General features: G+C 31.7%; 1 protein-coding gene across 4 annotated transcripts in view; it reads left to right on the top strand.

Moving 5' to 3' along the window:
• LRP1B (LDL receptor related protein 1B) overlaps positions 1-22,467 on the top strand; it is a 2,479,914-nt gene that overhangs the window by 2,056,262 nt on the left and 401,185 nt on the right. For all 4 annotated transcript variants that reach the window (XM_074215080.1, XM_074215079.1, XM_074215078.1 and 1 more), the window contains exons 44-45: positions 18,308-18,500; positions 19,168-19,293. In XM_074215080.1, coding sequence (XP_074071181.1) covers positions 18,308-18,500; positions 19,168-19,293 — 319 coding nt within the window. The remainder of the gene's footprint in view (positions 1-18,307; positions 18,501-19,167; positions 19,294-22,467) is intronic.

Raw genomic sequence — 22,467 nt, 5'->3', positions numbered from 1 at the left:
GATTGTTCTGAAGGAGAGTGGACTCTTTGGGTTTGAGGTTATGGAAAAAAGTGTTGAGAGTCTGATGGTAGTTGGGTGAGTAGAGAGAAGGATCACAATTCGTAAAGGTAGACTGCAAGATTTGCCAACTGATCGAAAATGTCAGATAAATGAGAAAGAAAAAATTAAGGATAATGCTGAGATTAGAAACCTGAAAGACTGAAAATAAATTGGTGCTTTTGTCAGAAATAGATATGTTCAGCAGGAGAAAAGTTTTTTGAGGAAAGATAAATTTTGTGTTGGATATATTGAGTCAAGGTGATGTCTTAGAGAAATGGAAAGCAGGACTAGAGCTATATACATTTTAAAATATTGTTAGGAGTATATCATATATATTATATATACTTTATAAAGTATAAAATATAACTTACCTTATAATGTCCTTGACAACTAAAAAATAAAATTAATTGATGTTTTCTACATATTGATAAGGATTTCTTTTTTTCAACTTTCCACAATATATTGTTCTATCTTGTAGAGACAAGTTAGAAGCATTTAACTGTGCTTTACATCCTATCCTTTCTCACCCTCCCACTCAAAGGGAATGCTACTCTACTTTTGGTCACTTTCGAGAAGTATTAATTGTTTTCTAGTTTTGAATCTCTTTCTTGATCTTCATAGCATATTAATCTACATATTTATCTTTACTCAAATATATGTGCTTATATGTGATAGTTTTAATTATATAATCATTGTATATTTTATGTAAATATATTAGCTTATTTATACATGCACACACAAATATACTATACATATTTGTGGTCACTTAGTTCGTACAGTGGATAGGTGCCAGGTCTAAAATCAGTAATAATCATTGTCCTGAGTTTAAAACTGGCCTTAAATAGTTATTATCTATTTAGTTGGTTAGCAAATTAATGCAGTGATACCCTCTGCAATTTACTAAACTGTCTCAGTTTCCTCATCTGTAAAAGAAAGGACAAATCACTCCAGTATCTTTGCCAAGAAAAAAATTTAAATGGAATCATGAAGAATCAGACATGACTTGAGCAAAAAGATTGATACAATTCCTATTTATGCCTAACTTATTTACTAACACAAACACACACATATATTTATGTATATATGCATAGATGTATGTGTTCATTTATTTGTTAATACACACACATATCTATATTCCCTCAAGATTCACTTCAAACACTTCTCAATTTAGCTTAATAGTAATAAATAATCAAAGAAAGATACCATTCTAAGAAAGTCCATAATGATGTATATAATAAGTTTAATATAATTATTCCCTTCATTATATATTGCAATTATTCCAGGTGTATTTTCTTTTCTTCTTGAAGAAGTTGCAAATGTACATATATTTTGTATTCTTCCTACTTCATACAATGCAAAATACTTTGATTAATGTATATGTTTTTTATTTACATTCTAATACTTCTAATATTTCCTGAATTTGACTATGATTTGTAGACTTTAATATTCTATTTATCATTACATGGAAGATTGAGACAGTGATTTCAGCACACCTAAGATATACAGGTATTGGATTTTCCCTTTATCTCTTTCCTTATTGAAAATATTAAAAAGGAGACAAAAGAAGAGTGTTTAGTCCTATCTCTACTAAAGATAAAAGAAAATTTTATTATTAATAAAGTTTATCAAAAGGAGATGATACTCTGCATAGATACTATTATGAGAAAAGAACAAGAATAGAGCTATGCCTCTGTTTATGTAAACAAAGTGGAAGGCTGAGTATTTACTCAAATTCATATTACAACCTGTTTCAAACCTTCTTGTCCCATAAATTTTTTATCTTTAAAGTTTTCTAGAGTGAATATATCCATTGGAAGTATTGTTATTCTTTTATTATCCAGAAATGTCTCTATACCAGTAGGATTTTCCATCTATTTCTTACTCTATTATTTGATTGTCCCAACAAACTTTTCCATGTATAAACAACAGTAACCATGTTTTATTCCACTAACAAAAAGAAATTCTTAGCAACATGATTGAACTTATGCTGATCTCTCCTTTTAAAAAATTTTTCTATCATCCATCATCATCATCATCATTTTGATTCTTCTGAAATTATGGAAATTACTAACTTCACTAGCAAAATATATTTGCTTATCAAAATAGACTTTTATAGCAACAAGCAACTTGTCATAACTAAAGACACTACATAGAGCTTTCCAAATGAAAAATCCAGACTAATCTTTTCTCAAGTTCAATTCTTGATCCAGATTGTCATCCATCCTAGGCATTTATTCTCATTATCCTTTTTGTTGGACTAAAACAGATGATTATAATTATGTCTTCAGTGTTCACAATATATATTTTTCTCTTGCTATTTTTTTAGGCATGAATGATCTTTCACTTCGATGTTATTTTTTTACAATGTTTTAGTCTTTGCTGCAACTATTAGAAGTTGATAAAGAGTAAGAATATTCAAAGATCTCATTCCATCATCAAAGAATCCTTTATTTAGAATTTTGAGTTAAATAGAATATCATAAAGTGAATATCATAAATAATATCATATTAAAGAGAATATCATAAAGATCATAAGGACATAAATCAGGAAGCATAAGATAAATAGATCTAAAAGCCCAAGCCTAGAATGTTTCTCTTGGAAATCCCTCATTTTATAGATAATGAACTGAATTAGATTTAGTAACACCTAATTAGCATATCTAGAATTCAAATCTCTGATTCCAAATGACTCTCTTTTCATTTTGTCTTTCCTTATCTTTTTAGTAAGACTAGATCTGAGAGGTTGTCTAATGAAACCTCTACCTGATAATTCCTAAACCTCTACATACAATTTATATAGCCTCGCATTTAAGAGAACTTTTATGAAAATTATCTTCAATTATATAGCACTGATAAATTTGCTTAGCATATTTCTTTATTCAGTAGATTATTAAGCATTTACTTCTCTAGTTATTCTTACCTTGTAGCATTGTTTGATTTTTGATTTTTGTCAAAATCTGGTCTAAAGGCAATTATGAATTTTTATTTTTAAATGAATCAAATATTAAAAGATGATATATTTTAATCATCTGTTTGATGCTAAAGATGTATATTAATTAATATCTTCAAAATATGCCTATTCCTGTAACTTCATTGTGCTTTTATTGATATCTTTAATATGTAATTAGTGATAATCATAAAGATTTTATTATAATTAATGAAAAAGGATTTTCTTATAAAGAAGACTAATTAGTTGACAATTGTTTATATTTAAGGAGTAAAAATAATAACCCATGCTATTTTTAATTAATTTTGGAAACTTCCCTTTTAATCTATGTTAAAAAAATTAAAAAAAAAAAACTCAAATGACCCCGAGTATATTTGCTTCTGGTATGGGTTTTTTTATATGTTTAGAGTTAGATGTAATTGAGCTTCCTACTTTGAATTTCTTATGTATTATTACTACTTCCTTTGGCCCATTAATATATAGAAGTTAGTGTCCAGACATCACAGTTGTTCTCTGATTTGACAAAGTGAATAGTTTATTCTCAAAACTTTGGTAGGCCTGTTTCATTTTTTGTCTATTTGTTGTCCTCATTTCAGCTACATATGTACCAGAGATTTTAAGAACATGGATCTAAAACTAGAAGGGTCATAAGGGGCCATATTGTCCAACTTTGTCATTTTATGTATTAAGAAACTGAGGACCAAAGAAGTTAAGTGTCTTGCCTAAGGTCAAACAAATCAAAAGTGATAGAGTCAAGATCTGAACTTTAAATCTAGTGCTTTTTCTTCCAGATTACATTATTCTTCATATAGTTTTGTTGGATATTGAGTCAAACTTTCTATAAGTTTGTTATCCTTTTTGTTATTTTCTTTTTTTTGTGAAGCTATACTGTTCATAGCCTTCCATCATCCTCCTACATGGTGTTTTTGAAAATGAGTTTTTGTACTCTTGGCAGCCGCATCTTTCCAACTGGCAAGAAGATTATGTGTTTACTGGCAGAAGCATTTTCTGGACTCTTTTAGTCTCACAATTTTGGTGGCTCCTTTTCTTCAGTTAAACTTCTCTAGGAAATAGTGATAGAGTCAATATTTTTATTTTTTTTTAAGTGTGACAAGGGGAAAAAAAAACATTGAATGTAAGGGACCTAAGTTCAAATACTAACCTCTGTGACCATGGACAAGTCATTTAGCTTCTCTAAGATTCATTAATCTCATCTTCAAAAAAGGGGATGACTGTGTTTATAGTGCTAACTTCATAGTGTTATCCTGAAGAGAGTATTTTGTTGATATTAAAATACAATACAAGTATTATTTTGTCCATTTTCTATATTTTGAAGTTGCAAATTTGCTTTAAAAGTTGGAGTGTAACTGCTGTAATTTTATGCTGTATTATCTTTGTTCTTCCATCTAATATGCTACTTATATGCTACTTTGATCTAATTTATTGATGATACAGTAGCTATTTCTTTGGGAATGACTAAAAGCATAGTGGACCCAGCACTGATGTAGACTTAGGTTCTCTAAGTCCATGAGGTATAGGCCCTAAACAACCTGCATAAACTATGACTACATGTTCAGTGATATTTACTTTCTGAAGATTATCTTGGTTAAATTCATATAGGTTCATCACCATATTATTGGCCCCAGTATAATGAAATTATCTTTCCATAGCAATGAGAACAACAACAAAATAAAAAAGAAACTTCCAAAATACCCTTTCATCTGTGTGAATCCCAACTCTTTCTATATTGATAGAAGAATGATAGAATATAATCAAAATTTCTGCTTTAAGAATGCCAGAAAATATTAAATTGTTAGTACTCTCAGTTTACAGACCCTATCAAATAATCAGTGAGGAGACTTATTCCTGTGGGTGATCTGAGCCACATCCACACTGACAGTTTCAATAGAAATGAAATGATATGAAAAAGAGAAATCATTCATAAATGGCAAGTTGGCTCCCTCTCCTCTGAGAGATGTGAAATGATTTGGTAGAAAAGGGATCATCATCAGCCCAAAGGCAATAAAAATATTGTTTCTTGGCCTATTTGATTGTCTTACCTACAGGTATTCCCACTAAATATTGAAAACTGACTGGTACTAAGATAATTATAAGCTTCCAGTTGACATCCATGCCATATAATAAAGGGTTCTGCACCTTCCATGTCAAATTTGACAATATTTAACTAAATAAGCTGTCATATATTTTGACACATGACTTTAATGGCATAAAATACAGAGAAAAATGAGTGAGCTGTTAAATATTCAAATGATCTATAACATTATCAATTTTGTTGTTCCCATACATTAATGCAGATCCTAATTCATATGTGCCTTCCCATCTAGTTACACTTATCATGTTCTCATATAAATTCAAAATGGAAGGAGTTCTCCCTAAGATCTTATAGGAGCTGTTCCTCTTCCTTCAGATATCACAAGGATAACAGTGACACATACCAACTGGTTCCTAGTTATTTCCACACTCTTGTTATGTAGTAATCCATCTTTTTTCATATCACATTTCCCTGATAACATTCTTTATTCTCATTCTTTTGAAATTCCTTTTTTGTTATTGGTTTTAAAATATGATTTGTAATCAAGATATGAAAAAGAACAAAATGTGTAGAAACTTTCCACCAGTTCTTTGCTTTATATTTTCTTACCAGTTTAGTACCAGCTGGAAGACCAGTCAGTTACTCAATTCCTTTGATCCTCAATTTTTGAGAATCATAGTATCATATATAAAATACTTAGCAGACTTTATTGTTCCCATTAATTTTATTATCATACTTATCACTTTCAGTATCAGTAGCATCTTACACTTATATAATGCTTTATAGTTTACAAAGCTCTTCCAAATGCATCCAAATCACAACTCCCTTGTAAAATGGTCAAGTTTCAAGTTCTAACTATAAATATATATTATTAACTAGGTAGTAGTGTTAGGCAAATTCCCCTGACCTCTCTTAATCTGAGTTTTCTCAATTGCAAAATGAGAACTTTGTTTCTCACTAGGATCTGTGCTTGACTCTGTCCTATTTCCTTTAAGAGAAACCAAGCTACTAGGCTGATTCCACTCTCCTTTCTAGATGTTCCCTTTTTTCTATCTTAGAGTTCCCAAGCTGTTCCACACTTCCTGCTCTATTCATTTGCTCAGGGACTGAATTTGTGATATTAGGCTATTAAGGTGACCCAGTGTGATTACTTCTTTTGTTTTGTTTTCAACAAAGCTTTTACTTTATTTTTTCAATTACATACACAGATAGTTTTCAACATTCATCTCTTTGCAAACTTGAATTCCACATTTTTCTACCACCCTCCCTTCCCACCACCTCCCCAGTGGCAGTGAACAATTTGACATGGTTTGTACACATACAGTAGTTGTTAAAATATTTCCATGCTAATCATGTTATGAAAGAAAAATTAGAATTATGGGGGATTGACTGGGAGAGAAAAAGAAACAATATAAAATAATTTTTAAAAAAATAAACATTACTGTAGTCATGTTTCATAGTTTTTCCCTATGGATATGGATGGTATTTTCCATAACCAGTATCTCAGTATTGTCCTTGATCACTAAACTGCTGAGAGGAGATGTGTCCATCATAGTTGATCATCTCACATTTTTGCTGTTAATGTGTTAATATTTTCCTGGTTCTGCTCTTTTCACTGTGCATCAGTTCATGCAAGTCTTTCTAGGCTTTTCTAAAGCCCAGCTGCTTAATGATTCCTTTATTTAGAAAAATAGTACTCCATAGCATTCATATACCATAATTTGATCAGTCATTTCCCAATTGATGGATATCTCCTTAATTTCCAATTCTCTGCCACCACACAAACAGCTGTTAAAAATCTTAGATAAAATTTTAGCAAGGAAATTACAGTTATTACTAGGCTAATACCATGATAGGTAGGCTTATAACAGGTAGCCAGAAATAGTTCAATATTAGGAAAACACTCAACATATTTGAATATATCATTAACAATAGAAATCATGATTATCTTAATAATGCTGAAAAAAAGCCTTTAATAAAATGCAACATCCAATCCTATTTAAAACTAGAAAGTGTAGGAATAAATGGAGTTTTCCTTAAGATAATAAGCGGTAGTTATCTAAAATCATCAGCATAGATTATATATATATAATGGCAATAAACTAGGAACATTGCTAATAAGATCAGGAGTGAAACAAGGATGCCCAGTATCACCATTACTATTCAATATATTATTAGAAATGTTAGCTTTAGTAATGTGAGAAGAAAAAGAAATTGAAGGAATTAGAATTGGGAATGAGGAAGTAAAGCTTTCACTCTTTGCAGATGATATGATAGTATACTTAGAGAAATCGAGAAAAATCATCTAAAAAACTATTGGAAACAATTAGCAACTTCAGTAAAGTAGCAGGTTCTAAAATAAACCCACATAAATCATCAGCATTTTTATATATTAACAACAAAGTCCAAGAGCAAGAGATAGAAAGAGAAATTAAATACTTGGGAATCTACCTCCCAAGGCAAACCCCCAAACTGTATGAACACAATTACAAAGCACTTCTCATACAAATAAAGTCAGATCTAAACAATAGGAAAAATGTTATTTGCTCGTAGTTGGCTTGAGCTAATATTATGAAAATGACAATTCAGGCCAAATTAAATTACTTATTCAATACCCTACCATTCAAACTATCAAATAATTATTTTGCTGAACTAGGAAAAAAGTAACAAAATTTTTCTGGAGCAATAAACGGTCAAGAATATCAAGGGAATTGATGAAAAAAAATGTAAAGTGGCCTAGCTCTACCAGATCTAATACTATATTATAAAGTAGCAGTTATCAAAACTTCCTAGTACTGATTAAGAAATAGTGTAATGAGGGAGCAGCTAGGTGGCAGTGGATAGAGCACTGACCCTGGAGTTAGAAGTACCTGGGTTCAAATCTGACCTCAGACACTTAATAATTACCTGGCTGTGGGGCCTTGGGCAAGCAACTTACTATTTGCCTTGCAAAATCCTAAAAAAAAAAACAAAACAGAGTAATGGATCAGTGGATTAGAATAGGTTCAAAAGGAACAGTAGTAAATGACTACAGTAATCTACTGTTTGACAAACCCAAAGACATTAGCTTCTGGGATAAGAACTCACTATTTGACAAAAATTGTTGGTAAATTTATAAAATAGTATAGCAAAAACTAAACATAGATCCACATCTCACACACCCCATTCCAAAATAAGGTCAAAATGGGTAGAGGATTTAGAAATAAAGTGCAACGTCATAGATCAATTAACAGACCACGAAAAACTGTCAGATCTATGTAAAGGGGAGAAATTTATGATCAGAGAAGAAATAGAGTACAATATAAATTGTAAAAATGGATGATTTTGTCTATATTAAATTAAAAAGTTTTTGCACTAATAAATTCAATGCTGCCAAAATTAGAAGGAAAACAGAAAGTTGGGAAACAATTTTCACAGGTAGGGATTCCAATAAAAATCTCATTTCTAAAATATATAGAGAATTTTCATCAAATTTATAAGGTTACAAGTCATTCACCCATTGATAAATGGTCAAAGGATATGAGCAGATAGTTTTCAAATGAAGAAATCAAAGCTATATATAATTATATGAAAAGTGCTCCAAATCATTATTGATTAGAGAAATGCAAATTAAATCAACTATGAGGTATCATCTCACACCCATCAGATTGGCTAAGATGACAGAAAGGGAAAACAATCAATGTTGGGGAGGTTGTGGGACATTAATGCATTGTTGGTGGAGTTCTGAACGGATCCAACCATTCTGGAGAGCAATGTGGAACTATGCCCAAAGAACAATAAAACTTTTACCCAGAAATTCCAATACTAGGTCTGAATATATTCAGAAGAAATCATTAAAAGTTCCAAATGTTCCAAAATACTCAAAGCAGCTCTTTCTGTTATGGGAAAATATTGAAAATTGAAGGAATGCCCATCAATTAGGGAATGGTTAAAAATTATAGTATATGAATGTTACGAAATATTATTGTTCTTTAAGAAATGATAAATGGATAGACTCTAGAGAAGTAGGAAATGGATTACAGTAACTGATACTGAGCGAAGAGAGCAGAACCAAGAGAACATTGTACATTTTTAACAACACCATTGTGACTTGATTGACTTTGAGAGATGTAGATCCTCTCAGTAGTTCAGAGAGCTAGGAGAATCCTAGGAGACAGGACCCAAAGGAAGAAAAACAAATCAAAACAAAATGAAACAAAAACCCCTTCAGAATCTGAATCACTTTTTAAAAAATTTCTCTCATGTATTTCTTTCCTATCTCATTGTTTTCTTTCTTTCCCCTTAATCCTATTTCCTCATACCAAAAATAACTAATCTGTAAACATGTTAAACACAAATGTGTAAGTACAATATTCACCTGACAGTTTGTCACTGAGGGTAGGGAGGTGGGAATGGAAGGTATAAGGAAATTATGTAACTTAAAAATACGAATATGCATGTGGATAAATGTTGAAAAACTTTCATAACATGTAATAGAAAAAAATCAATTGAAAAAATAAACAAAAAACTGCTATAAATATCTTTATACATGTGCATCTTTTCTCCTTTTTTAGGATCTCTTTGGGAGAGAAACCTAGTAATGATATTGCTGGAACAAAGGTTATGCTCAATTTTATTGCCCTTTCAGCACAATTCCAAAATTTTTTCAGAATGGTTGGATTAATTCACAACTCCACCCACAATGCATAAATCTGACAGATGAGAGTGTTTCTTGTTCTCTTAACTGATCAATAGTATCACACTATGTCTAAATCTTGTACCCTTTTCTACCTTATTTTGTTATAGGGTATGAGATATGGATTTATGCCTGATTTTTGCCACACTATTGTCCAACTTCCCTAGCTTTTTTGTCATAGTGAGTTTTTATCCCAGAAGCTAGGGTCTATGGAGTTTACTACTGTTTCTTTTGTAACTAATCCAACCTTCTCAATTGTTATCACTATGATTAGGTGGTATTTATACCAGGTATGTTGAGATGGGTCAATATCAAGAAAATAATCAGAACAATTGACTGAATCAAAAACAAAATTAATAGAAATCATATCTCAATGGATGCTGAAAAATACTTTGACAAAATACAGCACCTATTCCTTTTTGTAAACCGATCCATTTCTTTATTTTAAAGCCAGTACTAGACAATTTTAATGACTGCCACTTATAATTAGTTTTAGATATGCCTAGACCACCTTTGTTTTTTTTATTAATTGCCTTGATATTATTGAACACTTGTTCATATTTGTTTTACTATTTTTTTCTTATTCTCTAGAGTATTTTTTTGGTAGTTTGGAATATCACTGAATGAGTAATTTAACTTGCTTTAAAGTTTATATTATTATACTAGCTCAGCCTACCCATGAGTGATTGACATTTTCCCAATTGTTTAGATCTGATTTTATTTGCTCAAAAAGTATTTTATAATTGTGTTCATATGGTTTCTAGATTTTTCTTGGCAGGGAGATTCTCAAGTATTTTACCTTGTCAGCAGTTACTTTGAATGGAATTTCATTTATGATATTTATTCTATATCCTACTACTTTGCTAAATGTATTAATTGTTTTCAAATAGGTTTTAGTTGATTTTCTAGGATGATCTAAGTATACCATCATACCCTCTGCAAAGAGTGAGAATTTTATTTCCTCATTGTCTATTCTAATTTCTTCAATTTCTTTTCTCATTGCTAAAGCTAATATTTGTAATACAATATTGAATAATAGTGGTGATAACAGGCATCTTTTTTCACCCCTGATCTTATTGGAAATGTTTTGAGTTACCAAAAGAGAACAATTTATACATTAACACCAACATTGTGAGATCGGCCCTGATGAACGCAGTTGCTCTCAGCAGTTCAGAGAGCTGAGACAACCCTATTATTAGAACAACTATGGACAATGCTATCCCCATCCAGAGGAAGAAAAACAAAACAACAAAACAAAAAGGGGGGTGCATCTAGGTGGCATAGTGGACAGAGCAGGGGCCCTGGAGTCAGGAGGACTTGAATTCAAATCAGAACTCAAATCAGACACTTAATAATTGCCTAGCTATGTGACCTTGGGCAATTCACTTAAACTCATTGCCTTAAATAAATAAAATTTAAAAAACAAAACAAAAAATCAAAATCCTTCAGAATATGAGGAACATTACATTAACTTAAAAAAATATCTTGTGCATTTCTTTCCCTTAATCCTAATTTCTCTCAAAATGACTAACCAGTAAACATACTTACTACAAATGTGCAAGTACAATATTAACCTGACTAACTCATCACTGAGGGGAGGGGGGGTGGGAAGGGAGAGAGGAAGGAAATTTCATAATAGAAATATGCATTGACATATGGATGAATGTTAAAAAAAACTTTCATAACATGTATTTGGAAAAGTAAAGCATCAATAAAAAGTAAAAAAATAAATAAGAGTGTTGCAAGCTGTCCCCATTACATATAATGCTTGCTGGTGGCTTTATTACTTATCTTTTAAAGGAAAACTTCATTTATTCCTATCGTCTCTTGTGTTTTCAAGAAGGAATAGGTGCTGTATTTTGTCAAAGTATTTTTCAGTATCCATTGAGATATGATTTCTATTAATTTTGTTTTTGATTCAGTCAATTGTACAGATTATTTTCTTGATATTGAACTATCCCAAAATACCTGGTATAAATACCACCTAATCATAGTGTATTATATTAGTGATAACTTGCTCTAATCACTTTCCTAATATTTTATTTTAAAATTTTGCATCAATTTTTTTTTAGGGATATTGGCCTACAATTTTGTCTATTTTGACTCTTCCTGGTTTCGTACCATGTTGGTGATAATAAGAAGTTGGCCCCACTCCTTCTTAATTGATTTTTTTCAAATTGTTCATAAAGGATTTGAATTAATGGTTTTTTAAATTGTTCTTTAAAGGGATGATTATTGATGATTGGTTCAATTTCTTTTTTCTGAAATAATGTTATTTAAATAAGTTATTTTCTCTTCTGCTAATCTGTACAGTTTATATATTTGCAAATATTTATCCATTTTATTCATATTGTCAGATTTGTTGGCATACAGTTAGGCAAAATGACTCCAAATTATTACTGTGCTTTTTTCCTCATTGCTGTTAAGTTTACCTATTTCATTTTTTGATACTGGTAATTTTGTTTCCTTCTTTATTTTTTTATTAGATTATTCAAAAGTTTGACTATTTTGTTGATTTTTCCATTACAAAATCTTCAATGTTATTATTTTATTTATTTTAATTTTACTGATTTCTTTGATTTTCAGAATTTCTAATTTGGTATTTAATTGGAGATTAAAAATTTTTTTCCAAGATATTTTGCATCAGTTTTTCTTTACTTGCATGGCCAATTCATTTATCTCCTCTTTCTCTATTTTATTCATATAAGCATTAAGCGATGCAAAATTTCCCCTAATAATTACTGTGGTTGCATCTCACAAGTTTTGGTATGATGTCTCACCATTGTCATTATCTAGGATGAAATGCTTGATTACTTCTGGTTTTGTTGTTTGATTTACTCATTCTTTAAATTGTTATTTAGTTTCTAATTAATTTTTTATTTATCTTTCCATGATCCTTTATTATATGTAATTTTTATTGCATCATGATTTAAAAGAATGCTCTTAATATTTCTGTTTTTTTATTTGACTGTGAGGTTTTTATGATCAATCTATGTGTAGGTGCCATGTACCACAGAGAAGAAGGTATATTCCTTTTAATTTTTTCCATAGGTCTATCATATGTAACTTTTTTTAAAAATTCCATTTGCTTTCTTAACTTCCTTTTTGTTTATTTCATGGTTTGAGTTAGAGTTATCTGAGGGAGAGGGAGAGAGAGAGAGAGAGAGAGAGAGAGAGAGAGAGAGAGAGAGAGAGAGAGAGAGAGAGAGATTAAGGTCCCTACCAATATAGTTTTACTCTCTGTCTTCCTGAAACTCAGCTACTTTCTCTAATAATTTGAACACTATACTACTTGATGCATATATGTTTAACAATGATATTACTTCATTGCCATTTTGGAAGATATGGTTCCCTTCCTTATTCCTCTTAATTAGCACAATATATTCTGCACCAGCTTTTTACCTTTAATCTGCAGCTCTCTGCTTCAAATGTGTTTCTTATATATTGTAGGATTTTGGTTTTTAATCCCCCTTAGTTTTCCACTTCTATTTTATATAACAATTCATCCCATTCATATTCAGTTAAGATTACTAACCCTGTATTTTCCTCCATCCTATCCTCACCCAATTTGTACTTTTCTTTCTCCTTGAAAGAATCAATCATACTAAGAATAAAATAACATAAAAACTCCAAGAAATATAGCCAAATTTCAGATTTCTCAGTTAAAGGAGAATTTTCTCAGCTTCATGCCACCATCTTGGCTCTGACAAGAAATCTTGGTCATTTCTTCTTCAATTTTTATGATTGCCATTCAGTCTGATATTCTTCTTATATCTTTGCTCGAGTGTGCATAGTCACAGAGAGAGATGAAATGGACTGCTTTCTTCTGTTCTACCATATTGGCTAATCTCCCATTAAGCTCTTAAAGGCTTTTATAATCTTCATTATCCATGATCAAGTTCCCCTGAGAAGATTTCACAATTCTTTCTAGACACATTCAACCAAACAAAGATAAAAATATCAGAAATTAAATGAGTTGTAGCTGGGAAAGTTTTATTTCTACCAATTTAGAGGATTAAAAATGAACAGAAAACAATTTTAGCAAAATTCTGTTCCTACTATTCAAAAGGGAGGAAAAGTGTATTATGCTTAGAATTATTTTCCTGCATTTTTTGCCTCTGCAAATAAATCTTCAGTGGAACCTGAAGGAGATATTTAATATGTTATATTATTTTCTTTATGAAGACTTAAGATCTGTATAGTGAAGTTAAATTTAGTTATGAATAGTTTTATAGTATTTCAATGGTGATGTTACAGACAGTTCTTTTCAAATGAGATTATATATAAAACTCATCAGAAACTATATATCTTGCTACATCCAGATTTATAAACATCTTTAAAAATAATAGTAATAGTAATTTTGTCATTATTAGTTTATAGATATTCCTGTCTGTTGAATTAAAGTGAAGAAGAAACATATAACAGCATAAACTGTTTTGTTCTGTTTTTCCTGTAGAATACAGAACTCTGAATAGAACGTCATTTAGTTACTTTCTTTGAACAAGTGTACTTTTAAATTTTGGGTAGAGATTAGTGACCCTTTTAAGCCTTTTATATTTGTTTTACAAATATTATTGTCTTTCTTTGACTCATAACCATCTAAATTGAATATTTCGTAGTTTTTAGTTTCAAATTCCCAGATCACTGCTCCCTCCAAGGCCAAGGCAACTGCAATTATTCCTTTGCAATCTGCCTCATTTTGTCATGCAGGGCCATTAAAGGGGCCAAGTTGTCATTTCTCATAATGATCATTTATGATCTTGTCAGTGAGGCAATCAACTGGGCATTTGGAGCACCTCCTGTTCGCTTGGCTTTTAAGTAGTTTTTGTTTAGTGTTTTTTAGGTTATTGAAAGGATGACTGAACTGAAAAACTGAATGTTTTTATGTTCTATGACTTATGCCAAAACTTCCAACAAAAGAGCAGCAATGGAGCTGAAAAGGAACAGTATATATGGGTAGAAATATTGAATTTCTGGTAAGCGACTTTGAGATCCAACTGGTATCTCTAGTGGCAGATTCAGAAGGTTATACTCTAGTCAAAGAAGAAGGTCATGTCAACCTGTATCCTGATACATCACTTCAGCCCTGGAACTGGTACCTCAAGATGGTCCCTCTGCTCCTTGGATCACTCTTTTTGATTGGAGGATATAGGGCAATTCCCAGAACATCTATTTAAGTAGGGTGCTGCTTATGCCAGCTATTTCTTCATTTCCCACCATAGTGCATTACTCTGGATATTTCCATCAGGTCCCTAAATGAAGTACCTTCTGTCCCCCAATGCCTGTTCAGCTTCTTTTTATATCTTATCTTCCATATTAGAATGTGGACCCTTTGAAGGCATAATCTGTCTTTTCCTTAGAATTTTCATATCTAGCATACAGCCTGGGGTCAGGGTTTAATTACTGGTTATTTACTGTCAAAATAAAAGTGCATTTTCTGAATGAGAATGGATTAAATATTGGAAGTATTTTCCTGAGTATATCCTCAAGGCAAAAGTAATTTAAAGTGATGCCATAATGGTGCATTTATATTATAAAACTAGAATAAAATTTATCATGATGGTAATCTCTATTCAGTGAATAAAATTTCTGATTAGAGTCCCAATGTTCAGGATTTGTGAACTACTGATAAAAGTGTCTAATACAGAAATGGAAGAATGTAATTTAGTAGTATTCACTTCTTTATTCCATAATGGAATTTTAATCAATTAAATGAGGTTTTTGGAGTCTTCTTTGATCCTGGTAAAAACTATTTACTATGTTTAAATGTATAATGATAGGGTAATTGAAATTTCATTTTGCTGCTTTCCACATGCTTATGAGAAGTAAAATAAGAGCAATACTACTACTACTACTACTACTACTACTACTACTACTACTACTACTACTACTACTACTACTACTAATGTGCAATCAATTTAAAACTTCATAGAAGAGATTATATCCAAGTGCAGACTGACTTTTAGTAATAAGGAAACTTCTTTTTCTTTTTCTTCTTCTTGTTCTTTTATCTTGATTTTGTTTTGATTCTTGTCTGTGTTTATGTTATTATTGTTGTTCATGTTGTTACTATTCTTCCTATTCTTGCTGTTTCTCTTCTTTCTCTTCTTTTTTTCCCCTTATGGATAAATGTCTAATCTCCAAATTTCTAGAATATTTACTTATTTTATTTTTTAAAGTTCAATTCATTAATTTATTTTTTATTTACATCTCTGAAAGTTTTGTTTTTAGGGTCCTGCTAAGTGCTATTGTGGAGAGAGTTCTGAACTTGAGTCAAAAAGAACCTGATCTTAGATCCTACCCTATATATTTTCTAGTTGTATGACTTTGGATCAGTCACTTAACTGCTCTCAGGCCTGGTTCCTTTCTCTATAAAATGAGGGCAATAATATCAACTATTTTACAGATTGTGACAAATACGAAATTAAATTATAGATCCAGTAGGACTTTTCCTGCAAGGGAACATAGACGATCCCATGTTCTCTTTTAATTTTAATGGTTCTTGCTCTGCCTGGAATTCTTTCTGTTCTTATCTCTATGTCCTTCAAGTGCCAAGTAAAATCACATCTACTAGCAACCTTTCCCTATTGCCTTTAATGCTAGTATTTCCCCTCCATTATCTTCATTTTATCCTACTTATAATTTGTTTGTACTTATTTTTTTACATGGTTTTTCTCTGCCATCAGAGTATGAACACTTGGAAATAGAAACTACCTTTTACTTTCCCCTGAATCTCCAGGGTATCAGTATAGTGTCTGTCTTTTCTTTTTTAATTCCAGTTACTTGCAAAGATTTCAGCATTCATCCATTTGCAAATTTATGAGTTCTCCTATTTTTTTGCCAACCTTTCTTTCCTTCTCCCTCCTCATGGCAGTGAGCAATCTGGTAAAAGCTGTACGTATACAATTGTGTTTAACATATTTCCATATTGGGGGCAGCTAGGTGGCATAGTGGATAAAGCTCCAGCCCTGGAGTCAGGAGTACCTGGGTTCAAATCCAGTATCAGACACTTAATAATTACCTAGCTGTGTGGCCTTGGGCAAGCCACTTAACCCCATTTGCCTTGCAAAAGCCTAAAAAAAAAACCATATTTCCATATTAGTCATGTATTGAAAGAAGGGAACTAAGGGAAAAAATGAGAAAAAAAAGAAAAAAGCTTAAAAGAAATTCTAAAAAGTGAGCATATCATGCTTTGTTCTGCATTTAGACTCTAGTTTTTTCTCTTGATGTGGATGGCATTTTCCATAAGAAAGAGGTCTCTCAGGACTGTCTTTGATCATTGTGTTTGTCTTATAGAAGATGCTTCATGAATGCTTCCTGACTGACTATCCTTTCATCTACATTTTCAAATCATTCCCAGCTATCAAGGTGTAACACATCTAATCTTCCTTTCCAGAAAAATTCTTGTCCTCCAGGTGTTCTTGCATGTAGTTAGGATCATGCTAATAACATTTGAGTCTCATATTATTAGAGGGCTTCTTCCTTACTAAAATCCATAATCAAATAAAAAGATTAATCTAACAATTCACACATACAAAGGAAATGGATGAAAACTATGCTCAGCTAATTTCTATAGAAATTAGTGACTGTTCCATGAATACACATATGCTTAATAAATATTTTCTGAATTGAATTGAGCTGTGATTTCAACTTATGGAATCTCTTTGCACTTTATTTTTAAGATATTTTTAAAATTTTCATATTATACCTTATTCCCTTATCTCAATTTTAAGTTTTTGAAGAAAAAGTATGTTTTTCTGACCTCTCTAGAATCTTGAACTATGCTGACTATTCATTGATTTGATTTCAGCATGTTATAAAGACAAAAACTATCCCTTTTTATTTAAATATACTGTGTTAAATTTAATATTTTCAATATATTCTGTATGCTATTCCATAAAGAATTCTTATTAATAAATTATTCAATAATTTTAATTAAATTTGTTCTAAATACTAATTTACAATTTCTAAATAAATGATTTATCATTTTGTTGTTGTTCAGTCATTTTTCAATCATCTCTGACTCTTTGTGGCCCAGTTTGGGGTTTTCTTGGCAAAGATATTGGAGTAGTTTTCCATTTCCTTCCCAGTTTATTTTATAGATGAGAAATTGGGGCAAACAAAGTTAAGTGATTTGCCCAGGATCACAAAGCTAGTAAAGTGTCTGAGGCAAGATTTTCATTCAGAAAGATAATTCTTCCTGGCTCTAGACTTTACGTTCTACTGTGACACCTAGCTGTACATTAGTTTACCATAGATAAAGTTTTCTTTAATAACCACTAATGTGTAATTTTTTTCTGCAATAAAGTATGGGTTGAATATTATTTTATAGCACTTTTTAGATTCATTATGTACTTAGCAGAATTCAATCTGTATTATAACTATCTCATTATTCTTGATTATTTGGGTATGTTTCCTTTCTCTATATTTAGATCAAGTTGTAATTACTTTTGCTATCTGTCTCAGCACCCAGCAAAATGCTCTCTATATAAAAGACATTTCATAAAGATATCTTCAAATAGACATTTATAGCAGTATACCTAAAGTATATAAAATGTTGTGATATAATTTATGTTGTTTTATAATTTACTTAGGTGATTGTCAAATCTGGACCTGGAACTTTCCTCAGTTTGGCTGTTTATGACAATTATATCTTCTGGTCAGATTGGGGAAGACGAGCAATTTTGCGTTCAAATAAATACACAGGAGGAGATACAAAGGTTCTTCGTTCTGATATACCACACCAGCCAATGGGAATTATCGCTGTGGCTAATGATACAAATAGTTGTAAGTTGGAATGAAAAAAGATTATGATCCCTTAATTAAAGAGTGCACTACATTTCACCCAAATTTCAGATGTTTGCACTGATTCTGAGATGACTAAGACAATTGTTTATCATTCAAGGTTTTATTATTTTCAAATACCAGAATGGTTTGAAAGAGTTAATATTGTTTCTAAACATAGCTCATTTGCCACCACACTGAATCTGGCTCATTTAAGATTATCCATTTAGATCAATTTTTTCATAAATTAATGTTTCTGCCATTTCATAGCTCTCTATTTCATCCTCCATATCCTTGACTAAAGAGACAAATTGAATTGCTTACATTGAAAATTAAAATGTTTTGGTAGATAAATTTTGTAAATGGATTCATAACTTCTTTTGAACCTTCTATTGTTCCACTTATAGTACTATATTTCCATATCTATGTTATTTTCATTATACTAGAGTTTTTGCTCTCAAACCATTCTTGTTTTTATGCATACTTTTCAACTTGTTAGAATTATGCAATGATTCGTAAGATAATCTTGCTGAATACAGCCTTAAAAAAATATGACTCTATATCTCCTTCATTTACTACACATCTACGGTCAATTTACCATAAGGGTGTCCCTAGTACATATAGAGTATATGGTGCTGACTAATAGAAACGTTTTTTTTTTAATTCCCAGGTGAACTTTCTCCCTGTGCATTAGCAAATGGAGGTTGCCATGACCTGTGTCTTTTGACACCTGAAGGGAGAGTGAATTGTTCCTGTAGGGGAGATCGGATATTGCTAGATGACAACAGATGTGTGAGTAAGTAACAGGAACTGAAATATGAAATGAGGCAGTTATTCATAATCACACATAGGGACCATTGGGATTGCTTCATCATATCTATAAGGGTAGAAATTCAGGAATCTCTGCAAATATTAGAGACAGATGAGTGATGCTATCCACCAGCAAAGTTCTCTGCTCTCACTTATTTTTTAGCTCTAACACTGAGATGCTATAGGATTAGTAATGTTAGCAAAGGCACTATTGGTCCATGTCATTCTCATGGATTGACAGGTTTACAGACTACTATAATGAGTGCCTTTACTCATTCAACAGTTGAGATTGCACAGTTTGGGCTCTCTGAATGAACAGGTAGCTAAACTTAATTAAAAGTAAATGAAAACTATAGTATGTTTAGACAGTGGATCAGGAGCCTTGAGATGAAACCACTTCTAGTCAATCAGAGTATGTAAATGAGAAAGAATGGATCATTCAGCTGATTTACTGTATTTTTCATACTGTTAATTAAGGAGGTAATATTACAGCCCTGCATGATGTTTATACTTCCAAAAGGTATTTTTGTCTTTAATTAGCACAGTTATACTGTATACTGATTAATATCAGAGTTTCCAGTACCATTTCCACAATAAATAATGGTTTGATTGTTCTGATCTTTCCAAGAATTATAACAGACTATAGAAAAATAGACCCTTTTCTTCAACAAGATTGAGGGTAATTTTCTTCAAAAAAAGATAAGAAGCAGAGTTATCTCTATCAGAAAATGATGAACTCAACTTTTGGGAAATGGAAATTCTTCTCTATTTCCCTTTTCTAAGTCTTTATACTTGTTTGCTGTTTTCTCATCTTTGAAAAGAACAAGAACCATATTGACTTTTGCATATCAGAGTCATAAAAATAAACACAACTATGAAGTGATATTAAAAATATTATTCAGCTCCATCTTTGGCAAGTTCTATATTTATCTCTGAGCTTCAGTATTAATAAACCACCTAAAAGAGATGTTATAACATCTGGATAGCACAATTATCTTATCATGAAAAATTTTAAAAGGTGAGAGAAATCTAAAGACATGAGCATAGGCACCCTCATTTTACTGAGTGGAACTTCAACATATAAGCATCTCTTCCTTGAAAAAATGAGAAATAAATATGGAAAGGATGATTTATTTCTAGCCTAGATCAAAGTGAATGTGATGATACTGTGAATTATAGGTGTAGGCAGCCAAACTAGGTAATTTAGCTCCCAAATCTTCCTATTCGCTTCTAAGCCATTCCTTTCTGAATACTCAGATAATTGTGGAAACTGCCCACTTCATTTTGCCTTTGTAGTCCCAGATTCAATATTATGGATCCAATCCCATCTGTAAGCCTCGGGCATAAACCAAGCTTTAGAGTCATTCATGTTTCTTTGCAGGTCACTACAGGTTGGGAGAAAAGTATTACCTTCAATCAAAACAGCAAGGCTTATTTGTATACCGCCCAGACCTAGGCTAGCAGTAAAACAGATTGGATAAAATGGTCCCTATTATGCCATGCTACTTCACTCTCTCAGTGAGAGGCAATGGGTCAGACAGGTTGCCATCAATTCTGACACATACAGTTGTACTAACACAGAGCTATAGACTCTAGTTGAATTTCTTAAACTGCCGAGCCTGTTAAATAGTTGTGTTGGACAACGTGTAAAAATTGGGGAAGATAGGCACTAATTTCAACGTCACTGGTAAAATATTTTGCTTAGGTTGGTAGATATTTGTAGTCTTTAGTCTATTGTAACTGTCATTGATGAAAAGCAATCCATGAATACCAACTTCAGTCTCCTATCCACAGTCCCAAAGTCTAATCTATTTTTGACCATCTTAGTAATGTTTATAAAAGGAGAAATAATGGGGAAGAATAAATAGAAGGACATAAAAGACCCGGGCAAGGATCTTTCAGTCAATCAATCAAACAATATGTATTGTTGTTCACTATGTTACATACTTTGTTGGGTGCTGAGAACAATAAGCAAGTGGTATGATCTCTGCCAGAGAAGAGCTTGTAAACTATCATAATAAACAATGCTTCAGTATGGATATCAAAAATAGATATAAGGTGCTTTTGTAGAAGTGGAGACTAGAAGGTTCATGTAGAAAGTGACTCATAAGCTGCCTCTTAAAGGAAATGAAGGAAACTATGAGAGAACATACTTGAGACAGTGACCCACAGTGCAAAGATAAGAAGATGGCGTATTGTATGAAAAAGCCTTAGGGATTTACTAGGATCTGTTTTTGACTCCTTTGTTAAAAGTTACTCTCATGTAGAGTGACTAGTAGTTATTTTCATGTGGAGTGACTATGTGAACATTGATTCTAGTAGATACCTGGAATTTGTAAAAGTTTTAAGCTTAGACCGTGTTTAGATTGTCATCTCAAAACCATCTAGGAAGTCATGTTTGTAAAGGCTTATCACCAGATGCAAAGTAACCAGCAAGGCAATTAGATGGTACAGTGGACAGAACACTGACCTTGAAGTCAGGGGGATGGGAGTTTGAATTTGGCCTCAAATCCTGGATATTAACTAACTAGCTATGTGACCTTGAGCAAGTCACTTAACCCTGATTGCCCTCTATCTCGGGTCATCTCCAGTTGCCCTGAATTATATCTGACCACTTCCCAGATGGAGGAGAAAGTGAGACTGATGTCTTAGCACAATACCCCCTCACTCAAATCCAATTCACACATTTGTCATAGCATCACTTCCTTGTTTTCATGGTCTTCTTCCAGAATGAAGCACAAACATTAGTATTAGTATTATTGTTACCAGTTTATTTATAAAATGATAACACTTACTACAATGAAATGCAGATAACTGAAGTAATGACATAAACATTATTTTGCAAAATTAGATTAGGATAGAGAAAATAACTTTATTAACTTCAAATAATAGTTAAGAAATAAAGCCTCTAAACATTATAAAGCTCAGTCTCAGTGACTTAAATACTGTCTCAATTAAATGGCTAGAGAAGAAGGATTAGTAAGAAATTAGGAATAATTAAAATTAAAAATGAGAACAAATTTTTAAAATTAAGGAAACTTTTCTGCATTAGGATAGATAAACGGGATTCTAATTAACTTAGCCATAATTAATAAGGTCAATTTTCATTAGTGAATGAATCATCATGGCACTGATTAGGAGTGCTAAAAAAGAGAACACA

Source organism: Macrotis lagotis, chromosome 1, assembly GCF_037893015.1.
Source record: "Macrotis lagotis isolate mMagLag1 chromosome 1, bilby.v1.9.chrom.fasta, whole genome shotgun sequence".
NCBI classification, from domain to species: domain Eukaryota; kingdom Metazoa; phylum Chordata; class Mammalia; order Peramelemorphia; family Peramelidae; genus Macrotis; species Macrotis lagotis.
The sequence above is the reverse complement of the archived record's forward strand: the minus strand, read 5'-3'. Positions and strand labels throughout refer to the sequence as shown.